At 39.6% G+C, this 25,570-nt stretch overlaps 1 protein-coding gene across 5 annotated transcripts in view; it reads left to right on the top strand.

Annotated features, from left to right (window-relative positions):
* KLHL24 (kelch like family member 24) overlaps positions 1-25,570 on the top strand; it is a 50,055-nt gene that overhangs the window by 234 nt on the left and 24,251 nt on the right. For 3 of the 5 annotated variants that reach the window (XM_035275074.3, XM_008981303.5, XM_035275073.3), the window contains exons 2-3: positions 7,035-7,097; positions 13,064-14,044. In XM_035275074.3, coding sequence (XP_035130965.1) covers positions 13,125-14,044 — 920 coding nt within the window. In that variant the 5' untranslated portion in view covers positions 7,035-7,097; positions 13,064-13,124. The remainder of the gene's footprint in view (positions 1-7,034; positions 7,098-13,063; positions 14,045-25,570) is intronic. The other 2 variants (XM_008981305.5, XM_035275075.3) reach the window with 1 other exon arrangement.

A 25,570-nucleotide genomic window follows, 5' to 3' on the forward strand; every position in this document is an offset into this window, starting at 1 on the left:
CCTCTCGGAGCCAGACGGGCGGTGTGCGGAGAGGCTGCGGCTGAGCTGTAGGACCCCTTTCTGAGGCGAGGGGCCTTCGGGGCTCACCTGGGGGTCTTCCTGCCCCGCTCGTTGGCGACAGCCCTGAGGGAGGGCGCCTGCACTTCCTGCACCACGGCCCGGAACCGCGGCGAGGCTGGCGCGGCCTGGCGGGGGCGGGGTGGGAGCGGGTGGCCGCCGGGACTGAGGGTGGCCGCAAGTGCGGTGGCCTCGTCGCCGCGGGGCCGGGCGCCGCTGGGGGACGCGGCTGGGCAGACGGGTCCTGCTTGTTGCCGCCGGGCTGCGAACCGGGCGCCGCTTTTTATTTCAGGAAGCGCGGGGGAGTGCGACCGCCTCAGATCCAGCCTTCCCGTTCCGTGGGACGACCGTTGGTTCTGTCCCCGGGAGGAATGACGGGGTCAAGCTGGGGTCCCCAGGGCCGCGGGCCAGCGAAGCCCCATTAAAGCGATTGCGAAATGCTCTCGGCGCTGTCACCTGACCGTTACCCCCGCCCCCCGCCAGCCTTTGTTTACCACGATCGCGACACCCGGCCCGCAGCGGCCGTCCCAGGGGAGCCGGGGCGGGCGGGGGAGCGGGCGTTCCGCGGGCGCAGTCCCCGCCTCACCTCCCCACCTTCTTACCACTCCAGGCCTTGGTTTCTTAATTTAGTCCCTAATGGACCAGCCCCCATGTTCTGGACACCCGGGGCGAAGACTGTTAGCGCGGCGGGGATTGGGCACCTGCGGCTGCTTGTGGGCGGGATCCGAGAGCGAATTCATGTTTTTATTGGCGGACGTCTTGTCACTAGGTGGGCCCGCCCGGGGCCGTTCTCCCCGCCCCCTTGAAGGTGATCTGTAGGACGCGCGCTCTCGCTCCTCTTGCAGCTGCGGCCCGAGTGGAGCCCGGCTGCGCAGGTCCGGGAGGCGCGCGCTCTCGCCCCGGCTGAGGGGCGGCTGGGAGCCTCGGTGGCTGCCGTGGCGGCTGCATTATCCTGCAGGCATTTCTGGGCTCGCAGCGGTCGGCAACCGTGGCCCTCCTTCCGAGGACCTGAAAATTAACACCCTTTTTTTTTTGTTTTGAGACGGAGTGTCGCTCTTGTTGCCCAAGCTGGAGTGCAATGGTGCGATCTCGGCTCACTGCAAACCTGGTCCTCCCGAGTTCAAGCATTTCTGCCTCTGCCTCCGGAGTAGCTGGGATTACAGGCGCGCACCACCACGCCCGGCTAATTTTTTGGATTTTTAGTAGAGACGGGGTTTCACCACGTTAGCCAGACTGTTTGAACTCCTGAGCTCAGGTGATTCACCCGCCTCGGCCTCCCGCAGTGCTGGGATTACTGGCGTGAGCCACCGAGCCCCGCCAGTTAACACCCTTTAGTGTGCTGTCTGCCGCGGTGGTGCGCAGGAAGTCCTGCGAATTCGTTGTTGCCAGTTGTGTAAACGTGTTTAGACAGCTAAATATAGACTACAGTGCCATTTCTTACCCGGCCTCACGGTCACCCCGAGGCAGTAACTGTTCACAGTTGATTTTAGTGGATTGTAATGATTAATCACTTGCACTGTGGACAGCTTTTCAAAAATTAAGTCTTTGTATTTGCAGCGATAGACTGGGTCCACCAGCTAAGAGGTTGGTTTTCACTAGGGTCGTAAAATACATTTAAAATCTGCCTGTTGTTGGCTGAAATTTAAAAGCAGATTTCTACTATTTAAAAAAGATAGTTTGAAGATACTCCCCTAAAAGGTAAAGATTCCCTCCTTACTCATCTTGGTTATTTTCCTTGTTTGCGGGATTCTAGGCCACACACTTCTATGTTTTGATTCCCGTGGTAATTCAAAATGTTTGAGAAGTGGGTTGCGACTATGTCGTTTTAAAATTGTAAATTAAGATGACAGTAATAAAATCTTCAAGACCAATCATTTTTAGCCATAGTGTGTTGAGAATGGTTTTTCTAATCTCTTCAACGGGTATTTGCGTTTTGTCAGATTTTCTTCGGCAGATGTAGAATTCCTACAGATGTAGGAATCCACCCAGGACTTAATACATTTGTTTTGTTTTTGAGACGGGGTCTCACTCTTGTCACCCAAGCTGGAGTGGGGTGGTCTCTCTCTGTCACACAGGCCATCTCAGCTCACTGCAGTCTCCACCTCCCGGCTTCCAGCAATTCTCCCTCCCCAGTTTCCCAAGTAACTGGGATTACAGACTCCGGCCACCATGCCTGGCTAATTTTTGTATGTTTACTAGAGACAGGTTTCACCATGTTGGCCAGGCTGGTTTCGAAAGTCCTGACCTGAGGTGATCCACCCGCCTCAGCCTCCCAAAGTGCTGGGATTACAGGCATAAGCCACTGTGCCCAGAAAAGACTTACATTTTTGTAGAAGGAAGCTTGAGCTCCCCTGGGCAAAGCAGGAATTGAATATGAACAGTTCTTATTGGTTATGCATGCTTAATATATTTTTAAAATTCCAGCTACTGGAATGAGTAGCTCCTGTGATCAGAACTGCCTCATCACTTGCGCATCGAGGGTATTTAATGTATCTAAATCAAATGCGACCATCTAACCTTTTGAAAAAATAAAACCATCACTCAGTATTCAAAGAAAGTCAGCAACATAAGTCTCTAAACAGGAAGAGGAAATAATATTTTGAGTTAGGGCTGACTACAAGCTTAACTTATAACTTAAACTTGCCTGGCATTTGTCCAAGTTGTTAAACTTTAATGCTTTTTCAATAACTTTTTTTTTAAACTTCCTTGTTTTTCCGCCATTTCATTAAAACCTAAAGGTCAAGCCTGTGAAAAATAAATACTGTTTATTAAATAAGTGACCAACATTTTTGTCTATACTTTTCTCTAGGAGTTTGGGACACATTTTTCAATAAATATTTGGGTGTGGACTGTATAATGGAAAAATGAAAGTAAATATCTTCACAAGTATACATATGAAAAATACTTTTTTGTATGAGTTTATTTTTTGGTGTGACTGAAACAACTAGAGAGTGTGTAGCCACTTGACAACTGCTGACATTTAAAAGCCCCTATTCTTTCTCTTAGTAAAAACACGTTAAGTACTTGCCTGTCATCCTAGCTACTTCAGAGGCTGAGACAGGGAATCAGTTTGAGACCAGACTGGGCAACATAGTGAGACCCTGTCTCAAAACACATTAAAGCAATAGCTAAGCAGACTTTTTTAAATTGAAGAGTTCAGCACTCTGCCTATATTCATCCTGGAGTTAAAGTTTTTCAACATTTGGTACATCTTAAAGACTACTAAACTGATGTTTTAAAAGTGGGCCTTGGCCTGACGCAGAGGTTCACACGAGTAATCCCTGCGCTTTGGGAGGCCGAGGCAGGTGGATCTCCTGAGGTCAGGAGTTCAAGACCAGCCTGGCCAACATGGTGAAACCCTGTCTCTACTAAAAATACAAAAATTAGCCAGATGTGGTGGCAGGTGCCTGTAATCCCAGCTACTTGAAAGCCTGAGGCAGGAGAATTGCTTGAACCCAGAAGGCAGAGGTTGCAATGAGGCAAGATTGCACCATTGCACTCTGGCCTGGGCAATAGGAATGAAACTTGGTCTCAAAAAAAAAAAAAAAAAGTGGGCTTTACTCTTTACTGAGGTTTCTAAAAGTTTAATTAAATAATTAATAATCAGTAAATAATTCCTGTCACCACTAAGGTAAATATAAACCACTGACTATGTGCTTTTATTCGTAGAGAAGTCATGTAAAATAGTAGATCTCAAATTTGTTCAAGTGCCTTGCTGGCATCCTTGCAGATTTAATTTTAATTAAAAAACCAAAACCTGGCTGGGCGTGGTGACTCACGCTTGTAATCCCAGCACTTTGGGAGGCCGAGGTGGGTGGATCATGAGGTCAGGAGTTTGAGACCAGCCTGGCCAACATAGTGAAACCACATATCTACTAAAAAAAAAATTACAAAAGATATTAGCTGGGTGTGTTGGCACACTCCTGTAATCCCATCTACTCGGGAGGCTGAGGCAGGAGAATCGCTTGAACCCGGGAGACGCAGTTGCAGTGAGTGGAACTTGTGTCACTGTATTCCAGCCTGGGCAACAGAGCAAGACTCCATCTCAAAAAAAAAATAAAAATAGATTAAAAAAATAAAAAACCAAAACCATTTTGCTAACAGAAAACATAGCTATATCATAATTCTATAGGTATTTTGATTATAAAATAAAACAATGCATTAAATACCTAAAAGAAACCTGTTAGCAAGATAAAACCAGACAACATTCAGTTTACATATCAAATCTAGTCAGAAGCACGGGTAGACTCAGTGTGGCAGCTTGGTATGCCAGGTGTTGTCTGATGGTTTGCAAGTTTTTTTCTTCCTTTAGGGTTGGGATTATCAGTAGCCAGAAGTTTTAAGTCAAGGGATGGAGAAATTCGGTTTTCTTTTTTTCCTGTAATTTAAGAGACAATAGTATTCTTTTTTAGTTAAAGAATCATATTGTTTAGTCTGACACATTGTTTAAGCTCTCCTAAATTTGTCATCAACAGCTATCTGTTTTATTTCTTTCTCATCAAGCAAAGTCATATAGCGTATCGCCCATTTGAGGTTCTAGTAAACATGGGAGAACCACTAGCTGCTATCATTCTAGCCAAAGAAACTCAAGATTTTAGTTGGTTTCTGTTATCTTTTTTTTTTTTTTGAGACTGCATCTCGCACTGTCCACCCAGGCTGGAGTACAGTGACGCCATCTTGGCTCGCTGCAACCTCAGCCTCCAGATTACTGGGATTGCAGGTGCCCACCACCATGCCTGGCTAATTATTTTGGATTTTTAGTAGAAACAGGGTTTCACTATGTTGGTCAGGCTGGTCTTGAACTCCTGACCCTCGTGATCTGCCCGCCTCGTCCTCCCAAAGTGCTGGGATTGCAGGCGTGAGACACCATGCTGAGCTGGTTTCTGTTATCTTGTGGTGGTGCATAAATATGGTCTTGGTGGTTCCATTAAGGAATTGGAAATTCTGAAAATAACTTGAAGACTGGACTTTAAACATTACATTTGTAAAACATGGTTCAGGAACCACTGCTGCAGAGTAATGCTTTAAACTGAAATTTCAGTAGTGCAAGTTTATAATTTTTAAAAAACGGTCATCAAATAAATTAGCTTTTGATACTATAGGATAAAAATATGTGAAATGTATAAAAATTGCTTGGTTTTGTATAGTACCTTATTGAATATACTTTTCTGGTTATTTTAAAAATAAAATATTTACTATATTGCAATTATTTTCTGACTTTCCTTCTTTTGAGTTACTGTATATCTTTCAAGATAAGCCTCCTGGTTCACCATTCTTGTCTGCTGTGGTCTTTCAGGGTTAAACTTGAGGAAGTGGAGTAGTGTAGAACATAGCATGCAGTTCACTACTACAAAGTGTAGGGGCCTTGCTAGTCAGGATGTCGGTTGCTCTTGGTTCCTTCATTTTCTGTTATTAGGTTTTAGAAGCCCCTCATTAATCCATACTATCTTTAAGGCTGTTAGCAACCTCTTTGTGTAGAATTTCTGCATTCTAGAGGAAACATAAGGTTGTTTCAGTATACTCACACTGTAGATTAATTCTGACATTACACATCTCCTTTAGACTTTGTACCCTCTCTCTCCCATCCCTTACCCTTAACAATTAGGTTGGTAATACCAAAAAGCCATAGAAAATGCCCAGGTGAATTGCCTTATGCTTTCTTCCCCATAAGGTCTAATTCTAGACCAGATGGGTTATGAGAGGCTCTATTCTAGCCTGCACCTACTGAGAATTTGAATCTATTTTAGTACCAATCTTGGCGTTCTTGTTTGGCTCTACTCTTATCCAACCCCACAGAGTCTACATTGGATCTGAATCCAGTATTTGCCATCCAGTGGCAGACATAGACTAGGCTCTTTATAAATGTTTCATGAATTGACCTGAATCCCTACATTGATTCAGGATCTTATTGTCCATTGGGAAGGAAGACTTACTTAGCTAGGAGTAACAATTCCCAAATTTGCCCTAGTTGCAAAATTTTTTTACTGAGGGCACATACAAGTTAGGCTCACTCCTGAAAATAAGGAAACAGAGATAGCATTCACTTCATGATCATAACACAGTCTGGGTATACAGATGTATTTGTGTGTATACTTTTTTTAAAAAGTCGTTTATATTTGGTTTTGGAATCAACTTTTGAATTTGTCTCAACTTGTTAAGAATTTACAAGTTCTATTTAAAGATATCTGGGCTAGAAACCAGAACCACTTGTGTTTAAATACTATTGCTATTCTGTACACAGCTCAAGGTTTTGGTGTTTTCTCTTAAGCATTCCTCTTTTCCCCTTCCACAAAAAAAAAGGAATTGTGCCGAATTAGTTGGTTTCTATGAGGATTAAGTTTCTTTAAGATTCCAGACAAAAGAAATATATATTTACATATTAAAAGATAAAAATAATTATTTGCTAAGCTTGAGATTTTACGTAGAAAATCTACATAAGGATTTTTTAAAATGGACTTTTTTCTGAATTACCCTGAATTATTGAAATTTTTCTGAAACGGATTCCATCGTTATCTAACACACAGCAACTTAACTGGTTTATTTTTTGCTAACATTGATAGACCAACTCTTAGAATTATTTAATGGCCCCAAACTTGGATTAAACATCAATTTCCAGATACTCTTCAAATATCCAATGCAGAATTATCACAGAGTATATGTTTTATCCGTGCTACCATTAGCTTGCTATTAACATGAATTTTCTTTTACTCATTTTTCACTCAAGAAATCTTACTGCCGGATAAAATTGTCAAGTAAGGAAGTTGATAAATAAGAAAACTAGTTATGTAAAATAATATTAAATTGTTAATTTGCTTTAAGGAGATGTTATTCACTAATTATTTTTTATACAAAAATGAACTTCCAGTCAGAAACTAGAATTTGCTGAAAACTTTGTTTAGTATGTTAGTAAATAGTGCCAGCTGTACACGAACTGACAACTATCTGATTTACATGTTGCTATTCTTCCTTTATTTTAGGTGTGGAAATTAAAACAACACACATATTTTGACTGGGGCTTTAATCAAGCAAATGCTAAAAAGGTATATTTATAATATTTATAGAGTATCTAAACATTGTTATTACAGAATTTAAACCATTTTCCTTTCTTTAACCAGGGATCACTTAAGCCAATCAGAGGAACAAGGCACAATACAAAAGACAGCAGTGTGACAATCATTTCTGTTACTAAATATTCACCTGCTCTTTTCTGTGCCTTCTTCCTGAGAGCCTCATTCCTGTCTGATCAACTTATATCCATTAACTCATGTAGATATAAGTTTCAGTCATTATGTTCCTTTGGAAAGAAGCTTTTCCTACTTATTTTGTCTAGAGATTCCTACTTAGTTTACTTTTTCCTGAATGGAATAATTCTGTGATATTTACAAAAATGTTATAATGGTTTAGTCTGTAATTTTATGTTTGCTTGATTAGGCATTATGAGTTCATTTTGATCAATCTTGAACCTATATTACACACCGTACTTTGAGATACGATACGATTTTTGTTTACATTTTTAACCGTTACGGATTAAAATAAAATACTTGATTGTATAGAATGGGAAGACAAAAGCTAGTAAATTACATCTGGAAGCCCAAAAGATACATCCTGAATGCATCTCACACTCCTAAGATGCCCTGGTGCAAATCATTTATACATACGAAGTGTTTACATTTGGTGCAGTTGTGGAGACTGGTAATGGGAGAGTTCTCAGTCCAGAGAAAGTCAAGATGCCCAAAGTCAGAAGGCAGCAGGTAAGGCTGTTTGGAAAGATGCAGGAGAGAGTCTCTCTTACATACAGAGCAGTGAACAAATCTCATTGCTGTTGAAGACCGTGTAATACAAAGTGATTTTATAGGTGTTCTAATCTAGGATTTCCCATTTTTTATAGGGTAAAAGTAGTGGAGAGGAAGACCTCTTTGGTCAGTGAACAAATCAAGGACCCAACTATGAAAATAGGGGCAGAAACTTGATATTGTTACAAAGTTAATTGATCAGTTGATAAAGAGATTAATTTGTATCAATACAAAGTTTAATCAACTTTATATTAATACTTAACTCACAGTCCCCAAATTTATCTAACAAAATACTAGACAGAGTAAGATCATTGGATGCAGAAAACAAAGTATACTTTCATATATGTTTTCCTGCTTGTCCATTCTAACCAAAGGGAAATTCTTAGTTCTTAAAATGTACTATTTTTTTTTGTATTCTGAACAAATTTTCATTTAAACATTGAGAAAATGAAAATGTATGCAGGAAGAACCTCATAATTTTTGTCTTTGTTAATACCAATAATTATATCACTAATCAAAGTCACAACCACTTGTGTGAATTTTTTGAACCTGAAATGCAATAAGAATTTAAATTAGATAAGCCGGAATGAATAGAGTTTAAATTAGATAAGCTGGTTCTTGATTTGGGTACCTGACTTGTGGCTAATTCAACCATAATTTGAATCTAGATTAGTAAGACATTAAGATTAAAATATTAGTTAGAGTCCATGTCATCACAGTTTATGTTTATCATAATTGAAATGTTCCCTTTTTTAAGTACTTGTGATATTACATACATTGAACTTTTTGGACTTTGAACAACAACAAAAAATTGACATTTAGGCACAGTTGGTCTGTCTTGCCATGGGGGATAGATTTCTGTTTGTAGAACTGTTATTGAGATAACTTCAAATTAAAAGCATATTTGATAGAGATGCTGCTGCTCGTGTGTGGAAGCCTAGCATTTGGAAGTCATTCTGTGCCTTATAAATGGAGTTTTAAATGTGAAGCTGTGCGTATATGCATGCATCCAGGCACGCACACGTACACATGGGCATCTGTGACCCAAGCTGGATGATCAGTAATGAGGCAAATATGACTTCTCTGAGTAATCAGAAAAGACTTAAAAGAGATGGGAAGAAATCCCTTTTTTTAGTTCGTGATAATAAATTTTAAAACTAATAAAATATTTTAAACTCAAATATATTTTTATTCATTTAGGTATTAAAATTAACAAAATGAAATAGAGCTTTTATTTTCTTCTCAGGCAACTCTTTTACCTAAAATCTGTAAGACATAATTGGGTTAAAGTTAAAAATCTAGCTTGTTTGGACCATAACATATATGTAGCAGAAAATATTTCCTCAAATTTAAGAGAAACTAATCTTAAGTTTGTGGGAGTTACTTGTTGACATTTACTCCAAAACCGGCGGTTAGTAAGCCTTGTCACGTGTTACCTTTACTTTTATGTGTGTTGATTTAAATAGGCCTTCTCCATGAGCTTCCATTGCCGTAACTATTATATTACATCACAAAGCTTTGTTATATGTTTAGAAAATGCATGTATATTTATACATTTGAAATTTTCTGTTTTCTTTTTTTAACTTACAAATGAGGGCGGCTGGGCACGGTGGCTCACGCCTGTAATCCCAGCCTTTGGAAGGCTGAGGCAGGTGGGCTCACTTGAGGTCAGGAGTTCGAGACAAGTCTGGCCAACGTAGTGAAACCCTGTCTCTTCTAAAAATACAAAAATTAGCCAGGCATGGTGGCATGTGCCTGTAGTCTCAGCTACTCAGACAGCTGAGGCAGAATAGCTTGAAACTGGGAGGTAGAGGTTGCAATGAGCCGAGATTGTGTCACTGCATTCCAGCCTGGGCAAGACTCCATCTCAAAAAAACAAAAACCGAAAAAGGTGTCAACATAGTGCCTCTGACTCTCCACCCTAGGGATTTCAATTAAAAATAATGTTTGTTTTACCTTAGTCTTTCTTCCATTTGACTGATAAAATTGCTTGGATTTTTCCGACTTTCCCTACACAACTGGGGGATAGACAGAAACAGAAAAGGTCCTGGATAGCATGCAAGCACTTAGGTGTCCTCCAGATGCCGTTATAGCCAGGTATTTCCACCTGAATGATCAGAGTAACCTGGCGTACATCTGCCAGAGAAAATTTTATCCCCTAGACTTCAGGAAGGTTAAGTGCTAATAGATTTGAAGAGATTTTTTAAAATGTAATCGAAGTTTAAGGAGGAACTAGGCTGTCTGTACCGATGTGACATATTGTCCGTGCTGCCTTATGTTATTATTTATCTTGTTTGAATATGTTTTTTGCAATTCTATTTGACAAAAAAATAGCCGGGAACAGTGGCTCACACCTGTAATCCCAGCATTTAGGGAGGCCGAGGTGGGCGGATCATGAGGTCAAGAGATCGAGACCATCCTGGCCAATATGGTGAAACCCCATCTCTACTAAAATACAAAAAATTATCCAGGCGTGGCGGCTCGTGCCTGTAATCCCAGGAGGCTGAAGCAGGGGAATCCCAGGAGGCTGAGGCAGGGGAATCTCTTGAACCGGGAAGTGGAGGTTGCAGTGAGCTGAGATCACGCCACTGCACTCCAGCCTGGCGACAGAGCAAGACTCTGTCTCAAAACAAAATGAAACAGGCTGGACGGAGTGGCTTATGCCTGCAATCCCAGCACTTTGGGAGGCCAAAGCGGGAGAATCTCTCAAGCATAGGAGTTCGAGACCAGTCTAGCCAACATGGCAAAACCCGTCTTTACTAAAAAAAATATCAAAATTAGCCAGGCGTGGTGGCATGTACCTGTAATCCCAGAGACACAAGAATTGCTTGAACCCGGGAGGAGGATGTTGCAGTGAGCCAAGGTCACTGCACTCCACTCCAGCCTGGGTGACACAAGGAGACCCTGTCTCAAAAAAGCAAAAACAAAAAACTCCCATAGCAGTATCTTACATCTTACATCTCTGTAAACCCTAGGCCTAGTATAGTAGCTTGACAATAGTGGGCATATAATAAATATTTGTTGATGATGATGATGGTAGAAGCTACAGTGTTAAGTAAATTCAGTGAGAGAATTCATGAAAGTTGAAAATATCTAGTGAGTATGGAACTAGGGTATCTGAGGCATTACAGCGATTAAGAAGAAAGGATGGAGATACATAAGAACGTGAAAAAGAAGAGACTGTTGTAAATGAGATAACAAGTTGCTTTTTGATTTTGATATTACATATTTTAGTTGTCTTTGTGTCACTTGACTTAAAAAGTAGGGTACAATTTAATATGTGATAGGGTACACAAAATGCAGTCTTAAGATTGTTAACTTTCAAGTCTCAGTTTTATTTGTGGCTTGCGAATGTAGGATGGCATCTGATTTTTTGGATTATATCCTCTCTGATATCCTTTAGCTGCCTTCTTTTTGCTGCCATACTCAGGCCTGAACGTCTGACCTGAAATATTTCAAGAAGCTGGGAATGTTAGAAGGGATGTGTGTGAGATTTTAAGGGTGTGGCAATAGATGAGAGTTACTATGACTGGTCTTAAACCAGTTACTCATACATTCTGAATCGTTTATCAACTTCTGGAGGTGTGGAAAGAGTAGAAGAATCACTTTAAAATGAATGTTAGAGAGAATTGGACCAGATGCCGTGGCTCATGCCTATAATCTCAGCACTCTGGGAGGCCAAGATAGGCAGATCCCTTGAGGCCAGGAGTTTAAGACCAGCCTGGGCAACATGGCAAAACCCCATCTCTACCAAAAATGCAAAAATTAGCTGGGTGTGGTGGTGCACGCCTGTAGTCCCATTTACTCGGGAGGCTGAGGCAGAAGAATCTCTTGAACCCAGGAGCTGGAGGTTGCAGTGAGCCAGGATTGCACCATTGTACTCCAGCCTGGGTGACAGAGTGAGACCCCATCTCCAAAAGAAGGTGCAGAGAGAAAGAGAGAGAATTGATAGCTATAGCTGAGGGCCTCTATTCATCAATTACTTGCTGTTAGTAATTTCTGAGGCGGTTTTGGGATGTGAAAGGGAACGAGACCTAGATAACATGCATGAACACTTTTTAAATGGATACTACATTTTACAATAGAAATTTGGATGGAAAATGAAGATAAATAAATCACTTAACATTTTGGCATATGTACATCTTATCCCTAGATTCACTGATACATTATTTTTTTCTATTGGCATATGTTTTGTCATCTGCTTTTTTACTTACTGTGTGGTTACTACTTCCCTGTGTCATTAAATAATCTATATAATTTTTAATGACTGCATAAAATGTGTTCAATCCAGAAGATGTACTGTGGTTTAACCAGTCCCCTCCTATAGGGCATTTAGGTTGTTTTGAGTATTTTCTATTTAATACAACATTGGGCATCTGTATAGATCAACCTTGCCACATAATTCTGATTATTTCCTTAGGAGAGAGTGCAAAAAAAAAAAATGGACTTGCTGGTCAAACAATATACGTATCTTTAAAGACTATTGGTAGATACAGCTAAATTTCTCTCTAGGAATTCTTTATTAAGATAATAATTATTTGGCCAGCCATGATGGCTCATGCCTGTAATCTCAGTACTTTGAGAGGCTAAGGTGAGAGAATCCCTTGAGACTAGGAGTTCAAGATCCCATCTCTACAAAAAAGTAAAAAAAAATAGCCAGGCATGATGGTACGCACACATAGTCACAGCTGTTCACAGCTTTTCATAGCTGAGACAGGAAGATCACTTGAGCCTAGGAGTTTGAGGTAACAGTGAGCTATGATCATGTCGCTTTACTCCAACCTTGGTGACAGAGTGAGACCCTGTCTCAAAAATAAAAAAAAGATTTTAAAAAGAAAGATGACTATGTTAGAATTCTAACTGTAGTCAAATTCTGTCCTACACCATTCTGACTGAATTCTGCAGTCCATAGTGTGAAACTCAGCTCTGTAAACGGGAGGAAACAGAAGGTTATTAGTAACCCACTAAGTACATAGTATCCTTTCAGCTAAAAAGGGGAGCTTAAGGAGTACTATTGCAAGTTACCCCTAATGTTCTAGTTGTCCAAATGCAAATTTTTGTCAGTTTTTATTAACATGAGATAGTGCTTGTACCCTATGTGAAATATATTGATTATGTGATTTTGTTGTAGTGTTTCTATCAAGATGAAATTATGCATTTTGAATACTGAATTTTTTGCACATAGAAATGTTTTCCTTTTTTTTTACTTTTAGCCATATAAAGAAGATCCCTAACAGTCATTTCTCAACAATCATATAGTCACCTGATGTAACAATGGTACTAATATTGGGACGCAGACTAAACAGAGAGGATCTTGGGGTGCGTGATTCCCCAGCAACGAAGCGTAAAGTTTTTGAAATGGACCCCAAATCTTTGACAGGTCATGAGTTTTTTGACTTCTCTTCAGGATCGTCCCATGCTGAAAACATACTCCAGATATTTAATGAATTTCGAGATAGCCGCTTATTCACAGATGTTATCATTTGTGTGGAAGGAAAAGAGTTTCCTTGCCATAGAGCTGTGCTCTCAGCTTGTAGTAGCTACTTCAGAGCTATGTTTTGTAACGACCACAGGGAAAGCCGAGAAATGTTGGTTGAGATCAATGGTATTTTAGCTGAAGCTATGGAATGTTTTTTGCAGTATGTTTATACTGGAAAAGTGAAGATCACTACAGAGAATGTACAATATCTCTTTGAGACATCGAGCCTCTTTCAGATTAGTGTTCTCCGTGATGCATGTGCCAAGTTTTTAGAGGAGCAACTTGATCCTTGTAATTGCTTAGGAATCCAGCGCTTTGCTGATACCCATTCACTCAAAACACTCTTCACAAAATGCAAAACTTTCGCATTACAGACTTTTGAGGATGTGTCCCAGCATGAAGAATTTCTTGAGCTTGACAAAGATGAACTTATTGATTATATTTGTAGTGATGAACTTGTTATTGGTAAAGAGGAGATGGTTTTTGAAGCCGTCATGCGTTGGGTCTATCGTGCCGTTGATCTGAGAAGACCACTGTTACATGAGCTCCTGACACATGTGAGACTCCCTCTGCTGCATCCCAACTACTTTGTTCAAACAGTTGAAGTGGACCAATTGATCCAGAATTCTCCCGAGTGTTATCAGTTGTTGCATGAAGCAAGGCGGTACCACATACTTGGGAATGAAATGATGTCCCCAAGGACGAGGCCACGCAGGTGAGATATATTTTCAAATATTATTAGCAAAAGTTTTAAATATATCTTTAAACCTCCTGAATGCAATCGCAGTATAGTACGCACTGTCTACCTGTGGCTTTATATAATTTTAGATTTATTTTTTATTGTGTAAATCTCTTCTAGTGAATTCTAGATTCGACAGTAGCATTTTTTGTTATTGTCATTCTGTGCTATCAAACAGTGTAGCAAAGGGTCTTTGCAACTGTGCATATCTCAACATGTTTCTACGAATTTCTCTTAACTTTTGTAGCACCCCAAACCATTTCACTTTTCTTTCCAAAGAGTCTTTGGATACAGGTTAGCTAACACTTTAGTAGGCTCTCTTGGACTGCCTCTACTTAAAAAATCAATTTGCTCCTGGGCACAGGGGCTCACACCTGTAATCCCAGTACTTTGGGAGGCCAAAGTGGTGGAGTGCTTGAGCTCAGGAGTTCAAGACCAGCCTGGACACCATAGCAAGACCTTATCTCTACTAAAAACAATTAGCCAGACATGGTGGCACGCACCTGTAGTCCCAGTTACTCAGGAGGCTGAGGTGGGAGGATTGCTTGAGCCCAGGAGTTTGAGGCTGCTATGAGCCATGCTCTTACTACTTTCCAGCCTGGGCAATAGGGTGAAAGTCTGTCCCCCCCAAAAAAAACCTATTTGCACATCTGTAGACTGACCTTTGTCCTAACACAGAAGCATGAAATAGAGAGGTGAAGTAAATGAGCTGGTATACATTGAGTGAATTCTCAGATGTAAAATCCAGGCCTCAAATCTTATTTAATTGCCACAGTTACTATATTTAATGTCAATCTCAATTTTAAAATATTTTTTCTGAATGTGAAAATTATCATTATAGAGAATTTGGAAAATGTGTTTAGCGGGTAGAATGCAGTTAAATACTCTAGTATATTGGTGTTTTCTTACAATATATTATTTCTATAAAATACCTATAGATTTTAATTCCTAAGCTATAGAAAAATAATCTCCATGCCTTAATAGTGGAAGGAATACTGTTAATTGTACTTTATTGTGAATAAGCAAAAAACGCCTGTTGAGAAATATTACAGTAAATTGTCCTTTTAATATTTTTCTAACAAAGGTAATGATGGTGTTGATTTTTTTTTAATTGTGGTAAAAAAATAACCAACTTTACTGTCTTAATCATTTTTAATTATACAGTTCACTAATGTTGAGTATATTTACATTGTTGTGAAATTAGTATTTTTATTAGTTTATTGGTTTATTATTAAGCCATCTCCATTATTTTCTGTAAATTTACTATAGCATAGCTCAGAAACCACATTTTTACCTTAAATTTTGACTACCATTGTTTTGGAATATGATTAAAATTCAGCATATTGTGAGATAGCTTGTTTTTAAAATTTATACTAGTTTGAATATAGCAAGACTTAATATATTTTCTCATACGTAAAATTAGAATGATGATAAACTATTTACATCACAGATTTTGCCACTGAAACTGTTAAATGTGATTTTCTTACCCAGCATAATGCTTGGCACATTGAAAGTGCTTAATGATTATTAGCTATTATTATTTTTAGCTATTATTATTTATACAGTATAATGTAGGCCTGCCCCACTTTAAGAAAACTCCAGTACCTGAAAATCTGAACTTTCTATAAATTAGATATACTATTGGAGAACTATTATTACAAAAAGCATAATATTTATTTGTAAAGGTAAGAGGACTTCTTTTCTTCAAAGTTAGTTGACTTTAGTTAAAATTAATTGTTTTAAAAGAAATAAGTGTGTAAAACTTTTTATTTCTAGTCTTTTAACAAAGGACAGAAAACATAAAATCTCAATCTATAAGTATACTGATTTTAAGTTTTTTTCTTTTCTTTAAGGATCGTTAAGACCCTGAGCTGAGCTTAATAAAGAAAACTAAACAGCTTCAGAGCTGTGTGATTATTAGCTCTTCAAGAACTTTGTGGACACACAGTATCCCTCTAAAGGAAAAATCACTCCTTTTTCCAAGACAAATGCCCCTGTAGCAGACAGAGTGGTCTGAGGTCAGATGGGGCTAGTAATACCCAGCCTACAGAGTAGGAACCAAGGGTTATATGTTGTAAAATCAAGATAAGTTATTTCTTACTAATCTTTGTAAAGACATAACCTGAATGCAATCAGATTGCAGCCTAAGGAATCCATCACTCCTTTAAAGAGACACTTGTCCTAATTTACTGAATTATTTGATTTCCAAAAATGTATTTTATACCCAGTTTTTCAGGGAACAAATCTATTTCCACAGTGAAACATCTGTTTATAAATTGCAGTATCACCTTTCTTTAGGAGACAGGTATAAAAATCAAACTATAGTTTACTGAATTTGCAGACTTAAAAATATAAGAGCAGATATTTATTTTATGTGGGGATTGCAAGAGGGATCCTTTATTTTATAACTCTGCCATCACCTTCTGTCCCTTACATCTGTCTTTCACTTATCTGTTACTGCATGTTAGCATTAATCACTAGGAATTTCATTATCTGAACAATGTATATTTTTTGTACTGGTTCTCATCTTTCTGAGAAACTCTAAACTTTGAAAGAGGAGTGATGTCTCCATTTCTTCAACAGTAGTTCATTCCTCTGACTTCTGCTCCAGTCACCTCTACTGAAACTCCTCTCACTCAGGTCATCACTGACCTTCTGTTTGTTATTTGCTGGCCTCTCTTCAGTCTTTACCCAGCTCGAGCTCTTTCGAATTTGATGTTATTAATTGCCTTTTCCATCTTGAAGTACCTCCATTGGCTTCTGGAATACCATTCCCCTCATGGTCCTCCTATTTCTCCAGTTACTCTTTTTCAACTTAATTGTTCTTACTCCTACATCTAGTCTGAAATACTATCTGCATGATTCGCATCTCTTTGTCTTCCCTTATGTACTTGCCTAGGTGACCTTATCTCATCTATTTTCATGGTTTGAATTACCATGCATGCTGTTGACTATCAAACCAGCCCAGAATTTTCTCTTTCATTCATTCATATTTCTTGTTCAAATTTCATATGTTTTATTTATTTTTGATTGTATGTGTACACTTCTTTTTAAATTTTTACTTGTTTTTTACTTGACTGTGCATCTTTTTAAAATAATAGGCAAAATAACATTAGCACACTTAATGATAATTCATCTCATCTAATACCCAATCCATTTTCAGACTCCCCCAGTCTTCCAAACTGCTCTTTAATAGGCCTGGATCCAGTCTGGGATTACTCATTATATCTGGTTATTTCTATGAAATTCTCTTTTACTTCAAAACAGTTTCTTTTTCATGATTCTGATTTGTCAATGGGGAAATTATCCAGAAAAATATTCTACCTTTTGGATCAGTCTCATTGCTTCCTTCTGGCATCATTTAGCTGCATTTCCTGCAAACTGGAAGTTGGCTCCATGAGCTTCAGTTTGATGAATATAAGTTAAATTTTTTTTTTTTTGAGACAGAGTTTTGCTCTTGTTACCCAGGCTGGAGTGCAATGGCGCGATCTCGGCTCACCGCAACCTCCGCCTCCTGGGTTCAGGCAATTCTCCTGCCTCAGCCTCCTCAGTAGCTGGGATTACAGGCACGCGCCACCATGCCCAGCTAATTTTTTGTATTTTTTGTAGAGACGGGGTTTCACCATGTTGGCCAGGATGGTCTCGATCTCTTGACCTTGTGATCCACCCACCTCAGCCTCCCAAAGTGCTGGGATTACAGGCTTGAGCCACCGTGCCTGGCTGTAAATTAAATATTTATAGCTAGGATTAATCCTAATGTAATGTGTATATTACATTGCATCATATTAGGAGTCACAGAGTATCTGGGTGTCCCACCATTACTGATGGAGAGATGAACTCTGGTTTAGGGTGCTGGCAGTCTAATCCCTCCAATGTACAGTTAAGTTATACTCTCCATATCAGCCACTGATCCTTTAATATCTGTTCTGTGCCAAGTATTGTCCAGAGCTCAACCCATAATAGAAATTCTCCCTGTATACCCACATGTCTCTTAGATGACAGAGAAAACCCAAAAACTCATATTAAAAACTGTGGTGGTATTTTCCCAGAAAGAGGACATAGGCCAATTTAAGAGCATGAAAGCTTTGATAATCTGCTCTGCCAGTTGTAAAGCCTTAGGTGTATGGAAAAAATAGTAGAGACTATTCACAGAAGGAGTAAAGCATAGAAACAATGGTTGTAGGCCAGGCGCAGTGGCTCACACCTGTGTAATCAAGCACTTTGGGAGTCTGAGGCAAGAGGATTACTTGAGCCCAGAAATTCAAGACCAGCCTGGGCAACATACTGAATCTCTGTTAATACAGAAAAAAAATTAGCCAGGCATTGTGGCATGCACCTGTAGTCCCAACTACTTGGGAGGCTGAGGCAGGAGAATCACTTGAGCCTAGGATTTTGAGGTTACAGTGAGTAGGCCACTGCATTCTAGCCTGGGCAGCAGAGCAATACCCTGACTCAAAAAAAATATATTAATTAAAAATTTTAAAATAGACATTCTTCAAAAATAATGATACTATATAAGACTGCACTACATCCTCTGCCTTTATTCAGAGTACCCTTAGCATTTTTTTTTTTTTTCCTAAGACAGGGTCTCACTCTGTCACCCAGACTGGAGTGTGGTGGCACCATCATGGCTCACTGCAACCTCCACTTCCTATGCTCAGGTGATATTCCCACCTCAGCCTCCCAAGTATCTGGGACTACAGGCATGCATCACCATCCCCAGCTTATTTTTTGTAGAAATGGGGTTTCCCATGTTGCTCAGGCTGGTCCCTGACTCCTGGGCTCAAGATATCCTCCCACTTCAGCTTCCCAAAGTGCTAGGATTGCACATAGTGCATGAGTCACTATGCCAAGCTGCCCTTAGCATTCTTAATTTCCTCTCTTTCCTCCTTTCTTCCTTCGGCCCTCTTCCTGAATCCCCAGCATGATTTGGAAACTTGTTTCTAGGTCAAAAATTTAATCTTAGTGTGGAAAACATTTGAGGTAAAAAGAGTTCATATTAATACTTATATGCATGTTTGGGCTCAGGAGTACTTTTGAACTCTATAGAGAATTGATATGGTAGCTAACTTAAGCAGGTCTTAAATTTCATCTAATAAATCTTTGAGTTACTTTTATGTACCTTCTCAGTATGCCGAGTGCTAGGCTTCAGCACTGTTCATCTGGAGAAAAAGAACTTACTTTTCTGCTTGTGATGGGCCTCTCCACCCCACCCTCATCCCAACTCATGAATCAACTATGATATTTACAGCCTCTGACTGATGTTTCACATTCCTGACTATTATTTAACAATCTGATTCTGATCTCTAGTATACCTAATTACTGTTTCTTGCCCCTGCTTTTCTCTAAATACTGATTTCCGTATTTCCCATACCAGCCTAAATACCAGACTTTTAAACTCACGATTGCTTGGCAGTGTGGTTCTGATGCTGCTGCTTTTGCATCCTGTCTTGATCCACGTCGTTACTACCTACCATAATTATTCCCTGGAAAGAGTCGTTTCCCCTGGTAGTTGCTAGTTTTCCATTTTTGTAGGCCTGGACTGCCTACAAAATGAGGTTCCCAAGAGGAAACATGGATGGTATTAAACTGGGCAAGTGTCTTCTGATATATTGACCACACGGCAAGTTGTTCATGTCTATAAAAAAACTGATGCCCTTTGCCAAACTCCACTGAGCAATAGAGACAGCTAAGACTTAATAAGTTCATCATTTTGAGGTTGGAATCAGCCATTAATTAAGTACTTGTCTCTTCTAATATTTTCTAATATCTCTTACCTGATAATCAGTTACTGTATAATGAATCTAGAAATCTAATTGCTATAATGAGGGCAAGGCTCAAGTTCCTGTTGAAAACAAATGAGAAGACCAAGGGAATTCTAAATATATTCTTTTCTTAAGAAATAGTGTTTTGGTCTGATGTGGTGGCTTACGCCTGTAATCCCAGCCCTTTGGGAGGCTGAGGTAGGCAGATCATTAGGTCAGGAGTTCGAGACCAGCCTAGCCAACATGGTGAAACCCCATCTCTACCAAAATACAAAAATTAGCTGGGCGTGGTAGAGGGCACCTGGAGAGGCTGAGGCTGAGGCTGAGACTGGAGAATCACTTGAACCCAGGACACAGGTTGCAGTGAGCTGAGATCACACCATTGCCCTCCAGCCTGGACGACAGAGCAAGACTCCATTTCAAAAAAAAAAAAAGAAATATTCTTTGTATAGTTGTGTGTGTATGCCTCCCTTCTTTTACACAGATAGCAGGGTGCAGCACTCACATTTCTGCGCCTTGCATTTCCTACTTAAAAATATCTTGGAAATTGTTCTATATCATCACATAGAGATCTCATTATTAATACTATTATGGAAAATTTCAAACTTGTTCTTTTGAAAGAGCTACATAGTGTCCTATTTATGGATTACCATAATTTCTTTAATCCATCTCCTTATGGATACTTAGAAGTTGCTTCTAATTCACTTTTTTTGCCATTGCAAATGATACTCAGTGAATGTTCTTGTACATTGTCTTTGCATACATATACTGTTATAGTTTGAATTACTAGAAGTAGAACTGCTCAGTCATAGGATATGTGCATTTTTAAGCTCTACAGGTATTATAAAAATTGCTTTTCAATTTATACTTCAACAAAAATATGAAAGTGCCTATTTCTGCACTTCTTTGCCAATGTAGTTTGTTTACATTAGTTTTTGTAAATCTTTGCTACTCTGGAAAGTCAAAGTGGGGGTATCTCATAATTTTCACCCACCTTCCTTTCCTTCTCGCTTTTGTTCTCTCTTTTTTTCTTTCTTTCTTTCTCTCTTTCTTTCTTTCTTTTTTTCTTCTTGTTTTTTTTTTTATCAGGTTCTCACTCTGGTCATCCAAGCTAGAGTGTAGTGAAGCAATTGTAGCTCACTGTAGCCTCGATCTCTCAGACTCCAGCAACCTACCTGCCTCAGCCTTCTGAGTAGCCAGAACTACAGGTGTGGATCACCATGCTAATTATTATTTATGTTTTATAGAGACAGGGTCTCACTTTGTTGCTCATGCTGGTCTCAAACTCCTGGGCTCAAGTGATCCTCCCACCTTGGTCTCCCAAAGTGTGCATTTTTTTTTTTTTTTTTTGAGACGGAATTTCACTCTTGTTACCCAGGCTGGAGTGCAATGGCGTGATCTCGGCTCACTGCAACCTCCGCCTCCTGGGTTCAGGCAATTCTCCTGCCTCAGCCTCCTGAGTAGCTGGGATTACAGGCACGCGCCACAGTGCCCAGCTAATTTTTTGCATTTTTAGTAGAGACGGGGTTTCACCATGTTAACCAGGATGGTCTCGATCTCTTGACCTCGTGATCCACCCGCCTCAGCCTCCCAAAGTGCTGGGATTACAGGCATGAGCCACTGTGCCCGGCTGTGTGCATTTTTTTTTTTTAAGTGTAGAAGATTCAGTATCTTTTCCTGAGTTAGAAAGCCATTTGTAGGTTGTTGGTTTTATCTGCAATCCATTGAACTCTAACGTATCCAAATTCTGATTGCAAATAGAAACAAACTCACTAGCTCAAACATAAAAGGGAAATTTATCAAAAGGATACCGAAGGCTGGGTATGGTGGCTCACACCTGTAATCCCAGCACTTTGGGAGGCTGAGGTGGGTGGATCACTTGAGGTCAGGAGTTCGATCCAGCCTGGCTGACATGGTGAAACCCTGTCTCTGCTAAAAATACAAAAATTAGCTGGGCGTGGTGGCTTATGCCTCTAATCCCAGCTGCTCTGGAGGCTGAGGAGGAGAATGGCTTGAACCCTGGAGGCGGAGATTGCAAGATCGTGCCACTGCACTCCAGCCTGGGCAACAGAGTGAGACTCCATCTCAAAAACAACAACAAAAAAGATTCAAGAATCAGTGTCTTGCAGAACCTAAGAGCAAAAATTCAATAGAACCTCAAAGAAAATTAGGACAGGCGACTAAAATGCCATCGGAAACCAAGCCGGGCCTTCTCTCTACCTCTTGCCTCTGCCTTTCTCTGGGTGTCTATGCCATTCTCTCCCATGTCTGGCAGAGTATGGTCACTCATGGGTTTGGGGTTGACGTATTACAAGTTCAGGCAGCCAGAGAGAAGGAATCTCTCTTTCCCTTGGGGAGACACAATCTCTAACTTAGCCAGACAACATTTTCTTGATATTTACCTATTGTTATCGGAGCAGAATCATGTAGCAGAAATGTGATCATTGAAAATCCCATCCCGTGCTAGTCAACCTAGATGCCCAGTAGTAACCGCTAATACTAAGATGTGTGTGTTTTTTTTCTTTTATTCTTTCTGAACTTGTGGGAGGGTGGGAAGGAGCAATTTATATATTAATTGGAGAAAATTTAGAGAATGGAAGAAGCAAAAAATATTACCCTTATTTTCACCTTGAAGAGGTAACGTTGTAAACCTTTGGCGTTTCTCTTCTTTTTGTTGAGACAGGGTCTCCGTCTGTTACCCAGGCTAGACTGCAGTGGCGCGATCATGGCTGGTTGCAGCTTAGACCTCCCTGGCTCAAGCATTTTTCCACCCCAGCCTCCTGAGTAAGCGGGTCTATAGGCACACACCACCATGCCTGACTAATTTTTGTATTTTTTTTATAGAGACAGGATCTCACTCTTGCTCAGGCTGGTCTCAACCCTTTGGCTCAAGCGATCCTCCTCCTGTTTTAGCCTACCAAAGTATATTCTCTCTTTTTTTCTATATGAATTTATTATTTTATTTACAGGGTCGTAATCTATATAGACTTTTTACCGGTTGCTACTATGTAGTAAATGTCTTTCCGTGAAACGAAGTCTACTACAATATTCTGTAACCCACCCTCTCCAACATTTGTTTTTAACTTTTTACCATTAAGTAAGACGCGCATCTTTGTGGCTACATATTTCAGCATGTCTATGATTAGTTTCTGATGATACATTCTTAGATAATTGCTGATTTGAAAAGTTGGCATTTGAGTCTTTTGGTCACTACAGCCATTTTCTTATAGAAGCAGTCCCACCCACTGCAGCTTCAGGTGGAAGCCTTACCACACAAATTGATACCTGTGTCCTCACCAAGTTTAAAAGCTCGAACGAAGGCTTGTGGCTGGTATAAGCATCTAATGGGGTCACTTATATTGGTGAATTCATCATGATCTGGTAATTCCTCTAGGCTCAGGAACTTTTTCTTTTTATACGGTAAGACTAGATCAGATTATTAGAGGCAGATTTAACATTAAGTATGATAGACCCATTAACTCATCTCCTAGTCTGTATATATCTGTTTGCAGTAAGAAATGGAATTAACAAGCACGCTACATATTTTAAGTCAATCTTCCCAGTAATCTTCTCTTACTATGGACAGGTCACTACATGGGAAGCCAAAGTTTTCAAAGGTCCTTTGGCAAGCATGAAATTCAAACAGAGTTTATAGACCTTTAGAACTGAAGTCCCTCAGCTAGTATAGCTTGAGGAAGTCTCACCCACCATGAAAATACTTCTGGCAAAAAACCAATAATATTCAAGGTAGCCTAGCTTAGATTGTCTCTCCCTTAGATAATAACATGAATGGGCACAGCAAATGTTTGCCTCTATGGTTATCGTCTACTCTTTGATTGATTTCTTCATTTATTTATTGCTTCTGCAGCTGACCAATCCCTTCTTTTGATATAAAATTTCTTCTTTAACTAAATTAATACATTGTGTTTGGTAACTGGCATATCTTACAGACTAGAGAACCATTCTGTCTCTTTAAGGCTTAAAGTCTCATGTCTATTTTAGTTCATTATTTTGGTTTGATGGTTTCATTTTCAGGTATTTCTGGGTTTTAGAATGGTGAACAGACTGTATCACTAATATCTCTCCCTTCTCCTTTCCAATTTCTTGCTACATGAAACACTTCCTTTCCTTTTGAATATGTTTAAAAACATATATATTCAGATGTTCTTATTAGCCAGGATCACTTTTCAACCCTGTTTTTCTTTTTGTGGCTATCCACATGTCTAGCATATTTGGCATTAATATTAACATATTAATATTAGTATATTAATATTAACAGTAGGTCTGTTATTTCAGCCAGCAATTCCTTGATTTCACCTTTTGAGATTTTTAAACTAAATTCAATAATTATTATATTTTAAAATTTGGTTTAGAAAATCCTGTGGACTTTTTTTCTAGATGGAGTCTTGCTCTGTCACCCAGGTTGGAATGCAGTGGTGCAATCTCAGTTCACTGCAACTCCACCTCCTGGGTTCAAGCAATTCTCCTGCCTCAGCCTCCCAACTAGCTGTGATTAGAGGCGCCCACCACCATGCTGGGCTAATTTTTGTATTCTTAGTAGAGACAACGGTTCACCAGGTTGGCCAGGCTGGTCTTGAACTCTTGACCTCATGATCTGCCCACCTCAGCCTCCAAAGTGCTGGGATTACAGGTGTCAGCCACTGTGCCCAGCCCTGTCCTGTGGATTTATAATTATTTTATCTTTAACATAAATAAAAGACTATGAACTTTTAATTTGATATTTTCTCTAATGATAAAAGAAGGTGATCTTTAAAAAAATATATTGCCATTGTAAAAAGGATAATTTGGTCATCACACTTTAATAGAAGGAAATGGTGAGAATTAATACTAACGTGACAAATAATTATTATTGCATCATAGCAGAAAATCAGATTTCCTAAAGAATTAATGAAGCTGGGCATGGTGACTGATGCCTGTAATCTTCGTGCTTTGTAAGGCCAAGGCAGGAGAATGGCTTGAGCGCATCAGTTTGAGACCAGCCTGGGCAACATTGTGAGACCCTGTATCTACAAAAAAAAAAAAATTTAATTCACTGGATGTGGTGGCATGCGCCTATAGTCCTAACGACTTGTGAGGCTGAGGTGAGAGAATCACTTCAGTCAAGAGTTGGAGTTGCAGTGAGCCACGATCTTGCCACTGCACTCCAGCCTTGGCAACAGAGTAAGACCCTGTCTCTATTAAAAAAAAAAAAAGGAATTAATGAAATAGAGTGACATGACATTCACTCTAGAAATAGATTACATGGGTATCCAGCGTTTTATTTATGCTACACTAACATCTTGCCTGCCATTTTGTTTTACTTGCCATTATCAGCTGGAGTAACCTATTTCCTTTAAGGCCATCAGCTCTTTACCTGAGATAAGTATTTCTCCAAGCTCGAGAAATAATGCTTTTATTGGGTTAATAGTCTCTAATGATCAGATATATCTAATTAAGCTAAAAGCCATTTGGTTGCAAATAGGATATTTAAACAGGCAAAACTGCTAGCTTGCTAATTCTTTCAGGTAAATGCACGTTCTAGTAGACATTGAAATTACCCTTTATTTATTGGGACTAAATGTCTTAGCCGTTAGCTTTTCGTGCTGTTTTCCCTTTCTGTTTCAAAGTACAAAAACAGATAATCTAGGTCTATTGGGCTAAGAAGCCTTGAAAAAGGCAAGCAAGTTCAAGCAAAGGGAAAGTATAAAACAGAATCCTACGATATATAATCATTACT

This window comes from Callithrix jacchus, chromosome 15 (assembly GCF_049354715.1).
Source record: "Callithrix jacchus isolate 240 chromosome 15, calJac240_pri, whole genome shotgun sequence".
Classification (NCBI taxonomy): Eukaryota; Metazoa; Chordata; class Mammalia; order Primates; family Cebidae; genus Callithrix; species Callithrix jacchus.